Source organism: Dendrobates tinctorius, unplaced genomic scaffold (assembly GCF_039654945.1).
Source record: "Dendrobates tinctorius isolate UK_male_01 unplaced genomic scaffold, ASM3965494v1 ptg000084l, whole genome shotgun sequence".
NCBI classification, from domain to species: Eukaryota; Metazoa; Chordata; class Amphibia; order Anura; family Dendrobatidae; genus Dendrobates; species Dendrobates tinctorius.
Window position 1 is genome coordinate 21,603,895 of NW_027361752.1, and position 13,804 is coordinate 21,617,698.

The 13,804-nt window shown below is 47.1% G+C and overlaps 1 protein-coding gene and 1 long non-coding RNA gene across 4 annotated transcripts in view; one reads left to right on the forward strand and one right to left on the reverse strand.

The window, feature by feature from the left end:
- Positions 1–13,804, forward strand: part of LOC141097361 (uncharacterized) — a 170,789-nt gene that overhangs the window by 57,081 nt on the left and 99,904 nt on the right. The gene's annotated exons all lie outside the window — the stretch shown is intronic.
- The window catches only part of SAMSN1 (SAM domain, SH3 domain and nuclear localization signals 1), a 163,987-nt gene that overhangs the window by 53,200 nt on the left and 96,983 nt on the right, over positions 1–13,804 (reverse strand). The window contains exon 1 of one of the 2 annotated variants that reach the window (XM_073584473.1): positions 7,939–8,589. The exons of the other annotated variant lie outside the window; for it this stretch is intronic. Coding sequence (XP_073440574.1) covers positions 7,939–7,995 — 57 coding nt within the window. The 5' untranslated portion in view covers positions 7,996–8,589. Of the gene's footprint in view, positions 1–7,938; positions 8,590–13,804 lie in introns of those variants that run through there. 2 annotated transcript variants of the gene reach the window in all.

The following is a 13,804-nucleotide window of genomic DNA, read 5'->3' on the forward strand; positions in this document are numbered from 1 at the left end:
TACTGTACGTTAGAACTGCCAATATACACTTCTCAAAAAAATAAAGGGAACACTTAGGCTATGTACCCACATATGCAGAAAATTCCTGACTGAAAACCGGACTCCTTCCCAGAAAACGCGTGTTTTTTTCCCGCATGTCTTTTGCGTGATTTTTGCGCGTTTTTTATGCGTTTTTTTCCGGAGCGTCCCCAGTCTCATAGAAAATAGTTAGAAATGCGGATTTTTCCGCGAAATTAATGAGCATGCTGCGTTTTTTACCGCAATGCGTTTTTTTCTCTGGAAAAAAACTCATCAATATGCACAAAAAGTGCAGAATTCATTAAAAAGAAATGGCCGGAGTGAGCCTCCCGACCCCCTGGAGGAGGCGTGGGCGGATGCCATCATGACGGGGGGTTGGACGTTTAGTGAGGGAAAGGTTAAAGGGAGGGGGAGCTAGGGGGTATTTAAGACAGGGACTGGGGGGTGCCCGCCCTCTGTTCCTGTTTTTCCCAGCTCCAGAACAGTCCCACAAGCTTACCGGGATGTCTGGAGTGGATCAGGCCCTTGACAGACTGCGGGCGGCAGCGGCGGGGCAGCCTCCTGGATGGTTGGAGGCTCAAGTGGCTGGCCTGCTTCAGGGGGCTCCAGCGCAGGCCGAGGTGAGGGAGCGGAGGTCCAGACGGGCGCGGCCTCCAGAGCGGTTATCGCCCGACACCGCTCCCCGGGCGTCGCCGCGTATGAGGATTCCTCCCAGGCCGCGCCCCCATGGATGGGGAAGGCAGCGTCGCGCGGCCTGGGAGGAATCCTCATACGCGGCGAGGCCCTGCGGCGGCGTCCGGACCTTCGCCCCGGGGCAGGAAGGGGGCGGGGCCGTTGCGCGCCCGACATCCGGCAGCACCAGCTCCTTCGGGGGGCTGCGGCGGTTATGGACGTGCCGCGCGGCCTGCCCCAGCTCCCAGCGTTTCAGCCGCCGGCAGAGTGGTGGCCTGCCAGGCGGCAGGACCGGGTCCTGTCTCGTCCCCCAGCGGCGTGGGGGAACCAGCTGGAGCGAGGAGGTGCTGCTGTGCTGGCCCAGCAGTGGCGCTTGCTTCTGACCCCCTGAGTATGTGTCACAGCCCTGGGGCTGCAGCGGGACCAGAGTGCAGCCCGGCTGAGTCGGGGCCGGCTGCAAGAAGATTTGGGCGGAGGACACTGTCGGGCTCCCAGTTGCCGTGGGGGGCCCTAGGCGACCAGGTGCTTCGCGATGGCACGTCTGGAATGACTCTCGGCGGGGGGGGGGCCAGTAGCCTTCGTATGTGGGGGTACCGCTGCCCGGTTCAGTCCGGGGGTTCAGGCCTCCTACCCCGGCTCAGGCTGCGGGGGTGTTCGGGCCGCAACAACAAGGCGGTGAGTTCGCCGCCGGGAGGCGCGAGGTCCACGAGGCGTCAGGGGATCCAGGATTTCTGGCTGGTGGAGGGCACACAGCCCCCTCGCAGCCCGGTGAGTATGCGTCTATGTCCCCTGTTTGTCACCCGCTATTGTCTTCGTCAGTGGTGGTAGGGGGCCCCTTAGCAGAATCCAGGGGCGGTGGGTTTGAGGCTGGGTTGAGCAGTTCAGGGACGGCCGGGGGTGTATGTGATATGCTGGCGGATGTGCGTAGCTTGCTTTTACGTTTGGAGCAGGGTTTTGTTGGGTCGTCACCGGTAGCAGCGTGGGTTGGGCCATAGGGTGGCGGGTCAGGGCGCGGCTGCGTCGGGCCCTTGTGCTGGCGAGCCGGTGTCCGTGTCTGTGCAAACCGACAGAGAAAAGGAGTGTTGTGTGCATCTGGATGATCGGGCGCATGGCGAGGTGTATGTGTGCTTCGAAGGTTCGTTGGGGGCCCATTTAAAAAAGGAGGTGAAAGAGCGGATTTGGAAGGATGAATATGTGGAAATATTTTCGCTATTGCCTCTTGAGAAGTTTAATTTGGATAAAAGTAAGAAAGAGGATAGCAAAAAGGAAGAGGAGGAAAAGCGGAGGTGGCGCTTGATTCCTCAGACATTTGTAAATTGGCAGCAGGCTTTTGCCATTTTGGCGAGTGTTATTGGGGAACAGGCCCCCGATAATTGCTCCGCGTTGTTTTATTTGGATGCTATTGGGGAGGCTTACAGAGTATATGGCGGTCAGGCGTGGCTGCGGTATGAAGAGCAATTTCGTCAGAGGAAAGCTGTGCGTCCGGCTATCCGCTGGGACCAAAAAGACATTGGTTTGTGGATGCGTGTGATAGCGCAGAATAAGTCGGGGAGTTCCTTTCATGGGGGGGCTGGAAGCACCAGCCAGAATAGCGGCACTTCCGGCTCTACGAGTGGCGGGGGTCAAGGGCAGTCGGGAACGCACAAGGCGGGGGGGTGCTGGCAGTTTAATGATGGCCAGTGTAAGTTCGGGGCCAACTGTAAATTTAAACACCTTTGCTCAAATTGCAATGGTGCCTCCACACGGGGCATCAAAGTGTTTCAAGAAAGGGAAGTCCAAATCGGGTGGGGGTAATTCGCAAGGGGGAGACTCCAGTGAATCTGGAAAGGATGGTCCCCTATCTAAATAGATACCCTGATAGGGTAAGAGTGGGGCTGTTGTATTCAGGTTTTAAGGAGGGTTTTCGCATTCCGGGTCCTCCGTTTGAAATCCCGTTTGTTTTAAAAAATTTGCGCTACGCTTTGGAGCATTCTTCAGTTGTTTCGGAGAAAATCCGGAAAGAAGTTTCGTTGGATCGCATGGCGGGCCCTTTCGTGTCCCCTCTTTTTCCGAATTTGGTGGTTTCCCTGTTGGGGGTGGTTCCGAAGAAGGAGCCCAATAAATTTCGGCTAATTCAGCATTTGTCTTACCCACGTGGGAGGTCGGTTAACGACGGTATTGATCCGGAGATTTGTTCGGTGGTATACTCTTCATTTGACGAGGCGGCAAGTTGGGTCCGGAAATGTGGTCGCGGTGCCCTTATGGCTAAGACTGATGTTGAATCCGCTTTTCGTTTACTTCCGGTCCACCCAGAAAGCGTGAGGTTGTTGGGCTGTTTTTGGGAAGGCAGGTTTTTTGTAGATAGGTGTTTACCTATGGGTTGTTCATTGTCTTGTGCCTATTTCGAGGCTTTTAGTTCTTTTCTTGAGTGGGTCGTGTGCGACGTTTCTGGTTGTGATTCGGTGGTTCATTATTTGGACGATTTCTTGTGCATTGGCCCGGCGGATTCTTCACGTTGTCTCAGGATTTTGAAAGCGATCGAGTGGGTGGCGGATCGGTTCGGGGTCCTGTTGGCGCCCGAAAAAACTGAGGGCCCCAGTACGTGTTTGTGTTTTCTGGGGATCGTCATCGATACTGTCGAATGGGAATTTCTGTTGCCTGAGGACAAGCTAGAAGATTTGAGGTCTGAGGTGGTTTGTGCACGTCGGTTGCGAAAAATATCGTTGCGGGATCTTCAGTCGCTGTTGGGAAAGCTTAACTTCGCTTGTCGGGTGATGCCGATGGGTCGAGTTTTTTCACGTAGGCTGGCTAGCGCTACTTCGGGGATTCGGGCTCCTCATCATTTTGTGAGATTGTCGGCGGAGCTCAGGGCTGATTTGGTGGTCTGGGAGTCCTTTTTGGAGGAGTACAACGGTCATTCGTTGGTAATAGCTGATGTGGTTTGCAACGATGCTTTGGATTTGTTTACGGATGCGGCGGGTGGATTCGGTTTTGGTGCCTATTTTGGAGGGCAATGGTGCGCCGTTCAGTGGCCCGCTGTGTGGGTTTCGGCGGGGTTGGTGCGTAACATCACGTTGTTGGAGATTTTTTCCGATTCTGGTGGCAGTACATTTGTGGGGTCAGGATTTTCAGAATCGGCGCGTTCGTTTTAATTGTGACAACATGGGGGTTGTGATCGCGATTAATGGTCTTACTGCATCGTCCCCTCCAGTTGTCAGGGTTTTGCAGAAGTTGGTGCTATCATGTTTGTCTTTGAATGCGCATGTGACTGCGACGCATGTGCCTGGAGTGAAGAACGAGATAGCTGACTCTCTCTCTCGCTTGCAGTGGGATCGTTTTCGTTCCTTGGCTCCGGAGGCAGAGTTCGAGGGTCTGATTTGTCCAGAGGAGTTGTGGAGGGTGGCTTACGAGCCGCGGAGTCACTGATTGTATCGTCGTTGGCACAAAAAACCTGGGAGGCCTACCGAAATGTGTGGCGTATGTGGGAAGAGGTCCTTACGGCTGGCCCCACCAGTGGGGTTAGGCTTGAGCAAGAGGGTCTGTTGTTGTCGTGGTTTGGGCAGGGCGCAAGCGAAGGTGGTCTCGTGCGAAGGTGACACGTTTGTTGGCCGGATTGTCTTTCGGTTTTTGGTTGCACGGGTACAGGGATTTGACGAAAACGTTTCTGGAGAGACAGGCGGTGAAAGGTTTTCACCGTTTCAGGGGGGGGGTGATTTAAGATGGCCTGTGTCGTTTAATATGCTAGAGCAATTGGGACTGGTTCTGGGATCGGTATGCACAGATGGTTATGAGGTTGCGTTGTTTCGTCTGGCTTTTTCCTTTGCATTTTTTGGGGCACTGCGGATTGGGGAACTCGTGTCTCACAATAAAGAGTCGATGGGTGGGTTGCTAGCCAAGGTTGTGGTTTTCACTTCCCAGGGCGTCGAGTTTTGGCTGCGTAGGTCAAAAACGGACCAGTCTGGAAAAGGCCGTCGAGTTGTGTTGGGTGTTGTCTGGTTCCGGAATGTGCCCGGTTCAGTGTTTGCATAATTTTTGGGCCCTTCGTCCCAGTCTGGGCGGATCTTTGTTGTGTCACGCAGACGGTGGTAGTCTGTCTCGGTATCAGTTTGGCGCAGTGTTTAAGTAGTCAATTCGGTGTTTGGGGTTGGATGATTCTCGGTTTGCCTCTCATTCTTTTAGGATTGGTGCGGCGACTGAGGCAGCTGAGCGTGGTTTGGGTCCCTCTTTCATACAGCGCATCGGCGGGTGGAGGTCTAATCGTTATCGCAGTTATGTTCGGCCTTCAGGTGTGCAGGAGGAGGGCCTGGTTGGTGGGGTTCATAGGGTCGATTAAATGTTACAGGGGTTGGAGCGTTACCTTTTTGCGATATGTTTTTCTGTGAGTGTCGTTTTGTATTTCAGGTGCGGAACCGCTGCTGGTCTGGATATTTGGTCACTCCTTTGTTTATTGGGGAGCGGTGAGAGCCGATGTCAGGAACGACGGCAGACAGTTGGGAATTTCCAGAATGGCGGCGGTGGTGCGGTGGATCGGTTTTAGGGGCCTGGTGTGGCGTTGGGTGTTGCCGGAAATTCACGAGTGTGTCCGGTTGGACCGGGCACCAGATGTTCTCGTTATTCATGCTGGGGGTAACGATCTGGCTGTCCGTCCCTTTCGGGAATTGATCAAGGACATTAAGCAAGATTGCTTGCGGTTGTGGGTAACCTATCGGGAGATCACGATTGTGTGGTCGGAGATTGTGCCACGTAGGCGTTGGCGGTCCATGAGATCGTTGGAAAAGGTCAACCGGGCCAGGATCAAGGTCAACAGAGCGGTGTCTGCTTTTATAGTTAAAAACGGGGGAGTTGCCATGCGACATTTCGATTTGGAAAAGGGTGAGGGCGATTACTGGTTGGCGGACGGGATTCACTTGAATGCAGTGGGTTCTGATATTTGGGCTCTTGCCCTTCAGGAGGGTATAGAGAAGGCTGTCGCTTGGCGGGTTGTGGGGGTCTCAGGTCATTGAGGCGTTCAAAGGCCCCTCGTTGTGGCGGTTTTGGGGGAGGGGGGAGTCCTTGAAGTCGGTGTAAATTGGTTTTGGAGACTCTGTGGGTAGGGTCTCCTTCGTTTAAAGGTATGCTGGTCGTGATCTGGTGAAAGGTGGATGGGGAGTTTTCCGTCGGAAGAGGGCGGATCTCCAAGGAGTTTGTGGACAACATCTATTGGTGTGCTGGTGCTCCCGAGCCTGTGGGGTAACGGCTGGGAGCAAATGGTCGGGGGTTGTTCACAATATTTTGGACTATTTCACCATGATCTTGTGGCTTCAAGGACTTCTCCTTCCAGGGTTAAATTCATTGTACTCATGTTATTTATGATACAGTGTTTATTGTTTGTTTGTTGTTATAATAAAAGGCTGCTGTGGCCATAAAATTCCAAAAGAAATACCGGTGTCTGTGTATTAGTTGGCGCCGAGGTGGGGGTGGTGATTTTATGGTCACGGTGGGGTTTTTGGGGGTAAGTCAAGATCCTTGTTATCCCCATGAGGTAAATACTTGACAATATCAACGTCATGAATGGGATGCTTCTTTTAAGCATTTTCTAAGCGTTTTTTTCTGGTAAAAACGCTTAAACGCTTACGTGTGCACACACCCTTAAACAACAGAATATAACTCCAAGTAAATCAAACTTCTGTGAAATAAACCTGTCCACTTAGGAAGCAACACTGATTGACAATCAATTTCACATGCTGTTGTGCAAATGGAATAGACAACAGATGGAAATTATTGGCAATTATCAAGACACCATCAATAAAGGAGTGGTTCTGCAGGTGGGGACCACAGACCACATCTCAGTACTAATGCTTTCTGGCTGATGTTTTGGTCACTTTTGAATGTTGGTTGTGCTTTCACACTCATGGTAGCATGAGACGGACTCCACAAACCACACAAGTGGCTCAGGTAGTGCAGCTCATCCAGGATGGCACATCAATGTGAGCTGTGGCAAGAAGGTATGCTGTGTCTGTCAGTGTAGTGTCCAGAGGCTGGAGGCGTTACCAGGAGACAGGCCAGTACACCAGGAGACGTGGACGGGGCCGTAGGAGGGCATGTTATTTATCGGACAATCTCATTTAGTGGGTTCTAATAAATACCTTTACTTTTACTTCTAACAAAGTCCCACCACATAGCCAAGGAACACACCAGACAGATCAAGGATAAAGTTGTGGAGAAGAGTAAAGACAAGAAACACACCAGACAGGCTAGGGATAAAGTTATGGAGAAAAGCAAAGCCAAGGAACACACCAGGAAGGTCAGGGATAAAGTTGTGAAGCAGAGTAAAGCACAATTAGGGTTATAAAAAAAAATAGCCCAAGCTCTGAACATCTCACAGAGCACTGTTCAATCCTTCATCCAAAAACAGGAGTATGGCCCATGATCACTCTGGAGGAGCTGCAGAGATCCACAGCTCAGAGGATTAGAGAATCTGTCCACAGGACAAAAATAAAGTACATTTACGTTTGTGGGTATAATGTAAAAAAAAAAAAAGTGTATTCACTGTCTATGGTTATGAATACTTGTTCAAGGCACTGTATGCTACAAAACCTGAAACAAAAACATCTCCTAAAATTCCATATTTATTATAAAGGATAAAGATTTTAAAAGCACTAATTAACTTTTCAAATATGTTATGTCCAGAAGCAGCAGAGCTGAGCTTTAGTTGCAGCAGAGCTGAGCTTTAGTTGCAGCAGAGCTGAGTGTTAGGTGCAGCAGAGCTGAGTGTTAGGTGCAGGAGAGCTGAGCGTTAGGTGCAGCAGAGCTGAGTTTTAGTTTTGCAGATAGAACAATGGTTATTTTGCAATCAAGTCCACTTGTACTACAATATTGTTTGTTTTTTTTTTCATTTTTACAGCACACGTATAAAAAAAATATGAAATGCTTCACATACAGAATACCTCCTTCACTATAGGCACTGTAAATAATGCATTGAACTGAAATGTTTCTAAAATCAGAGATAATAGGTTTAATTCTAGCCGAAACAGCAAAAAAAAAAAAACATACGTACTTGTGAAAATACACTTACAAATCCGGCTGGGCTGAGTATGTCACTTCGCACAAGACTTGTTGCCATGTACCTTCTTTTTTTTTTTTTTTTTTACATAGGACTGCAACTTAATCTTCTCTTAGCTTACAAAGTAATTGTCATCAGACAGGTCCAAAGAGCTATGTGACAAATTCCCCTCTGCTACACCTACAAGGCACTACTCTGATGGACATAGAATACATACTCGGTTTTACCTTCGGTTTTTGGGTTTTCTCCTTGTCCGAGACATTTGAGGGTTTTCTTTTCAGCATTGTGCAAGGTACCAGCTTCACAGACAGCAGCGACTGTGAGATTGAGAAGCCGTCCGTTACCTCAGGCTTCCTGAAGTCAGAGGATGTGACACCACCGCGGCCACGCTGCACAGGCGGCTGTTTTGCAATGTCTTCTCTTCCTGTCGCCCTGATGTGTCGTTCATGAAAGTTATCACATTTCAGAGGAATTATCAAGATTCTTGCCACAAGCTACAATTCTGATGGGCGTTTGTGGTCAGTGCCCGGTGAGGGAGGTTTACTGTCATCCCAGAATATGGAAGCCCGCAGTCTATTTCCCACGGTGTGCTATGGCCTGGGAGGGGGTTTATTATGAGATAGGCATCCGCATTACGGTGGAAAAAAATGTGGCAAATTTTGATGCAATTTAATTTTGTTTTGTTTTTTTCAATTTCCTGCTGTTCTTGACATTTGAAAAAAGGAGACAATGTTACATAGGAGGTGTGGGGCATCTTGCAACCCCAAAAATGTACAATAATTTACTCCAGAAACTGGCATAGCCTACAGTTTTTGCATTTTTTGGAGGTAAGATATAAAATCAACATCTTATATCAATGATGCAAGACTTTAAAACTATTAGACATAAAAAAAAACCTTTACGAGAAATTATTAAAAATCCATATATAAAAAAAGACACTACACATAAGTGGAAAAAAAAAGAAAGAGAGATAGACTGGTCCCAGTGCACTCAAGTCATTATACAGTGGGGGAAATAAGTATTTGATCCCTTGCTGATTTTGTAAATTTGCCCACTGACAAAGACATGAGCAGTCTATAATTTTAAGTGTAGGTTAATTTTAACATTTAGAGATAGAACATCAAAAATAAAATCCAAAAAATCACATTGTATAAATTGTATAAATTTATTTGCATTTTGCAGTGAGAAATAAGTATTTGATCCCCTACCAACCATTAAGAGTTCTGGCTCCTACAGACCAGTTAGGGTGAGTGCACACAGTGCAGATTCACCTGCGGATTTGCAGGTGAAACCGCAGGTAAAGTGACCTGCGGTTTTCCTGCGGATTGGCCAGCGGTTTTCCCCTGCGGTTTTCCCCTGCGGTTTGACACCTGGACAATGGAACAGGTGTCAAACCACTGCGGAATCCGCAGAAAGAATTGACATGCTGTGGATTTAAAACCGCAGCAAATCCGCACAGAGAAATCCGCAGCATGTGCACTGCGTTTTCCAAAACCCATTGAATAACATTATACTGTACATTGCTTGCGGATCCGCAGCAGAATTCGCAGCGTGTGCACATACCCTTAGACGCTCGTAATCAACTTGTTACCTGCATTAAAGACAGCTGTCTTACATAGTCACCTTTATAAAAGACTCCTGTCCACAGGCTCAATTAATCAGTCAGACTCTAACCTCCATAACATGGGCAAGACCAAAGAGCTTTCCAAGGATGTCAGGGACAAGATCATAGACCTGCACAAAGCTGTAATGGGCTACAAAAGCATAAGTAAGACGCTGGGTGAGGAGACAACTGTTGATGCAATAGTAAGAAAATGGAGGAAATACAAAATGACTGTCAATCAACATCGATCTGGGGCACCATGCAAAGTGTCACCTTGTGAGCTATCCTTGATCATGAGGATGGTGAGAGATCAGCCTAAAACTACACGGGGGAACTTGTTAATGATTTCAAGGCAGCTGGGCCCACAGTCACCAAGAAAACCATTAGTAACACATTACGCCGTAAAGGCTTAAAATCCTGCAGTGCCCGAAAGGTCCCCCTACTCAAGAAGGCACATGTGCAGGCCTGTCTGAAGTTTGCCAATGAACACCTGGATGATTCTGTGAGTGATTGGGAGAAGGTGCTGTGGTCAGATGAGACAAAAATTGAGCTCTTTCGCATTAACTCAACTCGCCGTGTTTGGGGAAAGAGAAATGCTGCCTATGACCCAAAGAACACCATCCCCACTGTCAAGCATGGAGGTGGAAACATTATGTTTTCGGGGTGTTTCTATAAGTGCACAGGACTACACCGCATCAATGGGAGAATGGATGGAGCCATGTAGCGTAAAATCCTGAATGACAAACTCCTTCCCTCCGTCAGGACATTAAAAATGGGTCGTGGCTGCGTCTTCCACCAAGACAGTGACCCAAAACATACAGCCAAGGCAACAAAGGAGTGGCTCAAAAAGAAGCACATTAAGGTCATGGAGTGGCCTAGCCAGTCTCCAGACCTTAATCCCATAGAAAACTTATGGAGGGAGTTGAAGCTCCGAGTTGCCAAGCGACAGCCTCAAAATCTTAATGACTTAGAGTTGATCTGCAAAGAGGAGTGGACTAAAATTCTCCTAACATTTGAGGCAAACCTCATCATCAACTACAAAAAAAGTCTGACTGCTGTGCTTGCCAACAAGGGTTTTTCCACCAAGTATTAAGTCTTGTTTGCCAGAGAGATCAAATACTTATTTCTCACTTCAAAATGCAAAGAAATTTATACAATTTATACAATGCGATTTTCTGGATTTTATTTTTGATATTCTATCTCTCAATGTTAAAATTAACCTACCCATAAAATTATAGACTGTTCATGTTTTTGTCAGTGGGCAAACTTACAAAATCAGCAAGGGATCAAATACTTATTTCCCTCACTGTGTATATCTAATATGTAAAGCTCAAAGTGTGTATGTATGTATGTGTGTGTATGTCCGGGATAGGCATCCGCACCGTCGCAGCTACAGCCACAAAATTTGGCACAGTCACACGTCTGGACCCCGAGAGCGTCCTAATCTATGTTGTGAGGTGAAATTTTAACCCCGCGCTTTCCAATTCACCAAACAATTTTGCCCCTATCTACATACTGGGGAAAAAGTGTGTGCGTGTCAAGCCCCGCCCCTCATTATGATGTCATAATGCCCCTATTTGCATACTGGGGAAACAGGTGTGTGTATCAAGCCCTGCCCCTCATTATGATGTCAATGGTTGCCATGGCGACGCTGATGTCATAGGTTGCAAGCCCCGCCGCCGCTAATTATGATATCATAATGGTTGACTATGGGATGGAGGATGTGTGATGGGCATATGGGCATGGGACTATGGGATGGAGGATGTGTGATGGGTATATGGGCACTGGACTATGGGATGGAGGATATGTATGAAGGGTATATGGGCACGGGACTATGGGATGGCGGATATGTATGATGGGTATATGGGCATGGGACTATGGGATGGAGGATATGTATGATGGGTATATGGGCACGGGCCTATGGGATCGTGGATATCTATGATGGGTATATGGGCACGGGACTATGGGATGGAGGATAATTATAATTTGCTATAACTAACCACAGTTAGTTACTATGCCCGGGCAGTGCCGGGCTCTAGCTAGTCTATATATATAAAAATGAGTATGTGTATGTGTGTGTGTGTGTATCAAGCCACGCTGCCATGGTGACTATGATGTCATAATGGTTGCCATGGCGACAATAATGTCATAATAGGTATGATGTCATAATGGTTGCCATGGTGACGATGATGTCATAATAGGTTGCAATGGCAACGATGTCAGAATGGTTGCCATGGCGAAGATGATGTCATAATGGGTTGCCATGGCGAAGATGATGTCATAATCAGTTTCCATGGTGACTATGATGTCATAATGGTTGCCATGGTGAAGATGATGTCATAATCGGTTTCCATGGTTACTATGATGTCATAATGGTTGCCATGGCGACAATGTCATAATAGGTATGATGTCATAATGGTTGCCATGGTGACGATGATGTCATAATAGGTTGCAATGGTGACGGTTATGTCATACTGGTTGCCATGGTGATGATGATGTCATAATAGGTTGCCATGGCAATGATGTCAGAATGGTTGCCATGGCGAAGATGATGTCATAATGGGTTGCCATGGCAAAGATGATGTCATAATCAGTTTCCATGGTGACTATGATGTCATAATGGTTGCCATGGCGAAGGTGATGTCATAATCGGTTTCCATGGTTACTATGATGTCATAATGGTTGCCATGGCGACAATAATGTCATAATAGGTATGATGTCATAATGGTTTCCATGGTGATGATGTCATAATAGGTTGCAATGATGACGGTTCTGTCATACTGGTTGCCATGGTGACGATGATGTCATAATAGGTTGCCATGGAGACGATGTCAGAATGGTTGCCATGGCGAAGATCATGTCACAATGGGATGCCATGGCGAAGATGATGTCATAATCGGTTTCCATGGTGACTATGATGTCATAATGGTTGCCATGGCGACAATAATGTTATAATAGGTATGATGTCATAATGGTTGCCATGGTGACGATGATGTCATAATAGGTTGCCATGGCGACGATGTCAGAATGGTTGCCATGGTGAAGATGATGTCAGAATGGGTTGCCATGGCGAAGATGATGTCATAATCGGTTTCCATGGTGACTATGATGTCATAATGGTTGCCATGGCGACAATAATGTCATAATCGAGATGTCATAATGCTTGCCATGGTGACAATGATGTCATAATAGGTTGCAATGGTGATGGTTCTGTCATACTGGTTGCCATGGTGACGATGATGTCATAATAGGTTGCCATGGAGACGATGTCAGAATGGTTGCCATGGCGTAGATGATGTCATAATCGGTTTCCATGGTGACTATGATGTCATAATAGGTTTCCATAGTGATGATGATGTCATAAAGGTTGCCATAGTGAAGATGGTCATAATGGTTGCCATGGCTGATGGTTGAACATTCCTATATACAGGGGAGAGATGACATACAGGTATATACTATATACAGGGGGAGATGACATACAGGTATATACTATATACAGGAGGAGATTACATGACATATAGGTATATACTATATAAAGCAAAGATGACACAGGTATATACTATATACAGGGGAGATGACATACAGGTACATACTATATACAGGAGGAGGTGACATACACATATATACTATATACAGGAGGAGATGACACACAGGTATATACTGTATACAGGAGGAGATGACACACAGGTATATACTATATATAGGAGGAGATGACACACAGGTATATACTATATACAGGGGAGATGACACACAGGTATATATTATATACAGGGGAGATGACATATAGTTATATTCTAACTGCATATAGGAGGAGATGACATACAAGTATATACTATATACAGGAGGAGATAACATACAGGTATATACAGGGGAGATGACATACGGGTAGATACTATATACAGGGGAGATGACATACAGTTATATTCTAACTGCATATAGGAGGAGATGACATACAAGTATATACTATATACAGGAGGAGATGACATACGGGTATATACTGTATACAGGGGAGATGACATACAGGTATATACTATATACAGGAGGAGGTGACATACACGTATATACTATATACAGGAGGAGATGACATGCAGGTGTATACTATATACAGGAGGAGATGACATACAGGTATATACTATATACAGGAGGAGATGACATACACGTATATACTATATACAGGAGGAGATGACACACAGGTATATACTATATACAGGAGGAGATGACACACAGGTATATACTATATACAGGAGGAGATGACATACACGTATATACTATATACAGGAGGAGATGTCATGCAGGTGTATACTATATACAGGAGGAGATGACATACACGTATATACTATATACAGGAGGGGATGACACAGGTATATACAGGAGGAGATGACACACAGGTATATACTATATACAGGAGGAGATGACACACAGGTATATACTATATACTGGAGGAGATGACACACAGGTATATACTGTATATAGGGGAGATGACATACAGT